General features: G+C 38.4%; 1 protein-coding gene across 4 annotated transcripts in view; it reads left to right on the plus strand.

Annotated features, from left to right (window-relative positions):
* Nucleotides 1-350: 350 nt before the first annotated feature.
* nfat5b (nuclear factor of activated T cells 5b) overlaps nucleotides 351-6321 on the plus strand; it is a 38534-nt gene continuing 32563 nt past the window's right edge. For all 4 annotated transcript variants that reach the window (XM_046033630.1, XM_046033631.1, XM_046033632.1 and 1 more), the window contains exon 1: nucleotides 351-594. In XM_046033630.1, coding sequence (XP_045889586.1) covers nucleotides 522-594 — 73 coding nt within the window. In that variant the 5' untranslated portion in view covers nucleotides 351-521. The remainder of the gene's footprint in view (nucleotides 595-6321) is intronic.

Genomic DNA, 6321 nt, shown 5'->3' on the forward strand with positions numbered 1-6321 from the left:
TTATAAGTATAACAGTGTGTAATAAGTCATATCAGTTCATTCAACAACAAAATAAGAAATATAATCAAAAGGAGATTATGACTGATTTGGTGACAGACTTGTTTAGACAAACATCCCTGTGTAAATGTGTCTACTGACAAACATTTCTTTTTTTTGTTACATATTTAAAACACTCAAAATAACTTAAATTATAAACAACTGGGGTTGACTTCATAATCGTAAAAGATCCCGACGTGGTTTTTACGTATTGCGTCATCTGTGTGGGCGTGGCTCCCGGCGTGGCAGCTCGGGTTGTCCGCTGCTGACAACAACATGCGTCGTAGGCGGACCGAGGGGGGAGTCGCCAGCAAAGTGACGGTGTGGACGGTTTAACCAGCCATAACGACAGGGTGAACTGAGCCACTGCAGTTCTCTGAATACAACTTTTAAGGTTTTCTGACACACAGAGAAAATATTATCTCGCAGCGACGTCACGCTGTATCTGACTGAGGGTGTCCGGTTTCTCAGCCTGAGGGATTGCGATGCCCTCTGACTTTATCTCCCTTTTCAGCGGGGACCTCGACCTGAATGCTCCCAGATCCTTGTACTCAAAAGGTAATAATAACAACTCTTGTATTGTGTCCTGTTTGTCACTGTTGTTTAAGTTTCTACTCTGTTGTTGTAGCAGTAGTTTGCGAATGTGTGTGCAACTTCGCAACATAACTTACCTGTGTTTTTGGTCGTAACTGTTCATGTGGTAGGGCGTTCATGCCCCCTCAGTGTCACTCATCTAGAAACTGCCTCCTGTCACATGCCTGATCATAATACTGTGGAGTTACGTTTTCAAATCTCTGTATATAGATGCCTGTGGTGTCCTTCAATTTTTTTTTTTTTTTTTTTCTTTAAACTGAAGGCCTCAGCAGCTGCATACACACCAGTCAAACCAGTTTACTTTCCCCCTGCCAGATGAAAAGCAGTGCTATCTGTTTTCTGTGGGTTGTTTGAATAGGACATAAGTGCCCCGTCGACCCCTCCAAGGTACCAAGCCCCTGAGAGTGGCGTTAGAGGGCCCTTAACCATTAACAGTCATCATCAGTATGGGAGCCTCAGGCAACCCTCAAGTAGAAGAACTGAAGTGAACTGAGCTCATAAGAGCAGGTTTAAGTCTGAAGAAAGAAAGAAGAAAAAAAAACTCCAGGGGATTCTGAATATTGCAGCATGTGTATTCGCAGAAAACAAGTTATAATATTAAAGAGTTTATCCATTACTTCATTTCCACAGACACATAATGGAAATATGGTCATTTGCATCAAACCAGCAGTAGAATAAAGTGAAAACACTCCTAAATTGTTTTATGTGTCGTTATGTTATGTTAGTTGGGCACAGATGTTTTAGGTAACAATGTCTAGCTTGCTAGTCAGAGCATCCATCATGACAGAGCTAGGAACTGAAGGTTTTGAAACCAATAGTATCGACATTTATATATGACATAACAAATCATAATCACAAAATGATCCTTTAAATATGGTTACTAAAGGTTTGTGACAAAGATATTGAGCAGGATGTGTTACGTTGCAGAAATTTACTTGACTGCACACTTATACTGCAAACATATCGCTTGTTGTTCATCAGCTGATAAATGTGCCGATTCCAATACCAGCCAGATGGTCATTCAGGCTCTACTTTACAATGAGGTCAGGACTTCTGAGAGGATGTGTTTACACTCTATCCAGCTGTTGTAATTCAGGAAATAGCTCCAGTGCATGCATTAAAAAACTCATACGTTTAAATGCATTTTCGCCACACTGGCCACTGCAGAGGGCTCCAGCAAACCAGTTGAACCTGACTTAGCTTTTGCCACATTGCAACTCGACACCAACAATGTACTGTGTTTGCCAATCCAGGTAGAGGACCTGAGGCCCCCCCATAACGTATCCCCTTGTGTTTTAAATGTAAAACTATTTTCATTCTGCACATCCAGTAACTGTTCCTTTGTGCTAAGCTAGGTTAAATTGTTTTTTATGCTTTTCTTTGTACTGGATGTGCAGAGATGAAAGTCTTTGTTCTTATGATTGGCCCCTACTACTACAAAGGACTCAAACGATTACTCTAAGTAGGAGTGAACACACAAGTTCTCAGATACACAATTTGTTTTTAAGGGTCTGTTCACTCGAATTACACAGAAGAACACCAACAAAGAAACAAAAAACACATTTTCTCTGTATGTATGTTTTATAGGAAGTTTTTCCTCGTCTCCGCTGCCAAGTGCTTGCTCATGGTGGGAATTGTTGGGTCTCTGTAAATAATATCACAGAGTATGGTCTAGACCTGCTCTATATGAAAAGCGTGATGAGATAACTGTTGTTCTGAATTGGTGCTATATAAATAAAATTGATTTTAATTGAACTGAATTATAGACTTTTAACTAAGATTTCTGCCAGTACAATGGAGGTGAATGGAATTTCATTTGTGGTGCTTGAAGTGTTGACATTTTTGAAAAACTCAACAGTAATTGATCTTTCCTTTAACAGTGTCTCAGTTTTTGGGGGTAATTCACAGTTAATATTTTTTCAGCAGTAACAGGAAACTGTACACTGCAGTTTACTTTAAAGAGGGACTTCTCATGATGAGTCCTTAAGAAAACTGGAAATAGGGAGAAGATAAAAAAATGGGTGTTGATCACGCTACAGATCAGCCAGAACCTGCTGATGTATTAAAAACAAACAAAAACACTGCAGATGTTATCTTTATAATCCTCTGGACACCTAGATAATTGTTTTTACCACAATATTAAAAGCAGTTATTAAAATGTTCATAGTCTCTGATTAAAACAGTTAAAAAATAGTGAGCCCCAATCCTACAGTATTATTTAGAGGAGAGGATTTCACTTTTTTAACCAACTGAATTTAAAATAAAGCTTTTTATTTTTCTAAGATCAGTTTTGAGTCACTCTGTTGTTCATTGATGCAGTTTCATTTGATATCTAGACCAGTGGTTCTCAACCTTTTTCACATCAAGGACCCCTAAACTGACACGTATTAGACCACAGACCACAGACGAAGGTTATGTCCCAGGGTCCCCCATCTGTCAGAAATTTTGCTTTTAGAATCAGAAACAGTTGTATTGCCAATTAGGTTAACAAGGAATTTTCTTTGGTGACATTTTATATAAATATAAAGTAAAAAATTGACAAGATATAAAAAATAAAGTAATCATAAAGAATATTTTTATGCAGTGTAGAGCTGCAACTAATGACTATTTTCGTAGTCGACTAATCTGTTAATTATTTATTCGATTAGTCACTAGTCACGATTACTTTTGTCACTCCCTAACCCTAATTAAACCATTTAACTAATTAAATATATTGCCAGTGAATTGTTGATCTCCACACACAGCCTAACTAGCTAATGTTACCATTAAATGAACGAGGATTACTATTCAGAATGAACACCAGTATCAACGCCAGTGGGAAACCAGGGAAGAAGACAAGACAGCATAGGCTATTCCTATAATTCACTGATTTATACAAACTTTAAAACTTTTTTAAAGTTTTTTGTTAAAAAACTGTTTAACAAAGATTTTTGCTTTGGAATTATATAAAATAAAAGCACATTAAAAGCAAGTACTATATCCACACTGACAATGTAATGTCTATTTAGAACAATAAAGCAACAGTCCCCTTTCATACTACTTCTGTTGTTTAGTTTTCAAAAGTGCTTATAGGTTTTAGGCAATAACTCAGTGGAGAATGTTCTGTAGGCAACATCACAAGCCAGATGTTCCTTGATGTATTTTAAACCATTACTCATTACTAATAACTTTTTTAAAGCTGGGTCTACGACAGCGTTGTGTTGGACAGATTTGTGCTGCGGTGTTTATGAGAGAGAGACGCTACGGCACTGATCTGCAATCAGATAAGATTTTAAATAGGCCTAGTGAAAAAAAAAATTTTTAAAATCAGTAGCCTATGTAGCGGTCAGCATTGATATTGGCGGGCCGCCACAAATATATGAACGTATAGGAAACACTGCCTTTCCTCTGTTGTTGCAGTGGTCTGAGTAACTGGGACCAGGCTCTATGGACGTGACTGGCACCGGCCAGCTGCCACCGCTAACCTCGCGGCCCGAAAACGTTTGAGCACATGTTAGATTCGCCATCAACTTTGGTGAAACTGCCAATATTCAAATTCTACACAGTTGATGTCTCGCCTCACAACCGCTCAAAAGTGTATTTACTGATGAAATAACGTACAAAAGCCGTTCTGCTGTTCACCTCTTTCTACATTACTTTCCGCTTCTCGCATGAATGCTTCTTCGTGAGTAGTCTTACAGTCAAGCAGTCATGGCTGACAGTGGAAGCGATACTGCCCCTAGCACCTTTCTGTAGTGCATTGCAGTTGGAAATAAACATTACGTCGACTAATCGTTGCAGCCCTAATGCAGATATGCAAAATATTGACAGTGTGTACTGTAAAGGGGTCGGGTACGAGTGAATGTTGCCTCAGAGTCCTGGAGGCCTACAGGTCCTTGAGGGGTGGAAAATTGATTGGTATGTTTGATTGGTTTAGATTGGTAGATGTTTTATTACAGAAAGTGTGTGAAACCCATGATCGAAGTAGTAATTGTGTTCCTTATGGATGGAATTATAGTGAAATGAAACTACTACTTCTTTTTGCTGGGACCCCCTGGAACCACCTGAAGGACCCCTGGGGGTCCCCGGACCCCACTTTGAGAACTATTGAACTACCTTTTTTTTTGTCTGTAGGATGGCTGTTTCAGTTGAAAGGGAAATATTTCATTCAATATTTTTTTTTGCCTAAATCGTCTTGTCATATCAGGTCATACCCAGCACCTGGATAAGAAGGAATTATTATCTATTATGTACATAATATAGAGTAGATTCTAGCAGCTTTGTTGATTGCATTTTTCTGCTTATTAATTGGATTGTTTTGTCAGTTAGCTACATTGGACCGCTTAACCACAATGAGGATTACATATTTTTAGCATGCGAGCAGTCCAGGGAAAACCAAGGAAAAACACAACACTGTAACAATGGCACTCATGGATGGGAATACTAGTCATTCTACCTTCTGTGGTCAGTAAATGGATGTCATAAATTGTCTTCCCACCAGTTTCACATCAAAGGTGAATAATGTTATGGCTTTCCAAGTTCTATCAAGCCCGGTTAACAATTATAGGACCACAGATCTCGGCATAGTGTTTTTTTATTTTTATATTGACACCAACCACAGCCCGGTCAATCATTAACTCTCTGGCTGCTCTGTGTGTAAACCTGGGCTTAAATAGCACTGTATTAATATTGACTCTGCTCTGTTAAGCAAACTTAGTGGCATGTGCTTAAAAATACTTGATTGCCTTGAAAGCTTGTTGATATCTGATGATGAAAGAGAAAAATACTGTAGAGAGAAAACATTGGAAAAATCAGGGAAAGTGTAGTAGAGTAAATGTGATGTTGCATTAGGTTAGTGTCTTTTGTGTTATAAACACAATAGGTGGAGTCCTGATATAATTAAGTCATTAGTCATTACTCAGTTGTCTTGTGAAGTTGCGATCATTGTAAACATCACGAGTTAGAGATGTTTAGTGTTTTGGAGTCATCCAGAATATTATTTTCAGTGTCTTTGTGTGTTTAACATCAACCCCAACCTGTTCTGCAAACTTCAGACTGTCTGTTTCGCTGGTATAGCTTTGCATGGTTATTTGCCAGGTGTCACAAAGGCAGTAACTGCACGCTTGGCATGGTGTTGATTTTTCTGTTTTTGTTATATGTATTATATATATATATATATATATATATATATACACAGTGGGTACAGAAAGTATTCAGACCCCTTTAAATTTTTCACTCTTTGTTTCATTGCAGCCATTTTCCAAAAATCAAAAAAGTTCATTTTATTTCTCAGTAATGTACACTCAGCACCCCATCTTGACAGAAAAAAACAGAAATGTAGAAATTTTTGCAAATTTATTGAAAAAGAAAAACTGAAATATCACATGGTCATAAGTATTCAGACCCTTTGCCGTGACACTCATATTTAACTCAGGTGCTGTCTATTTCTTCTGATCATCCTTGAGATGGTTCTACACCTTCATTTGAGTCCAGCTGTGTTTGATTATACTGATTGGACTTGATTAGGAAAGCCACACACCTGTCTATATAAGACCTTACAGCTCACAGTGCATGTCAGAGCAAATGAGAATCACGAGGTCAAAGGAACTGCCTGAAGAGCTCAGAGACAGAATTGTGGCAAGGCACAGATCTGGCCAAGGTTACAAAAAAATTTCTGCTGCACTTAAGGTTCCTAAGAGCACAGTGGCCTCC

The sequence above is a fragment of the Micropterus dolomieu genome, linkage group LG20 (genome assembly GCF_021292245.1).
Source record: "Micropterus dolomieu isolate WLL.071019.BEF.003 ecotype Adirondacks linkage group LG20, ASM2129224v1, whole genome shotgun sequence".
NCBI classification, from domain to species: Eukaryota; Metazoa; Chordata; class Actinopteri; order Centrarchiformes; family Centrarchidae; genus Micropterus; species Micropterus dolomieu.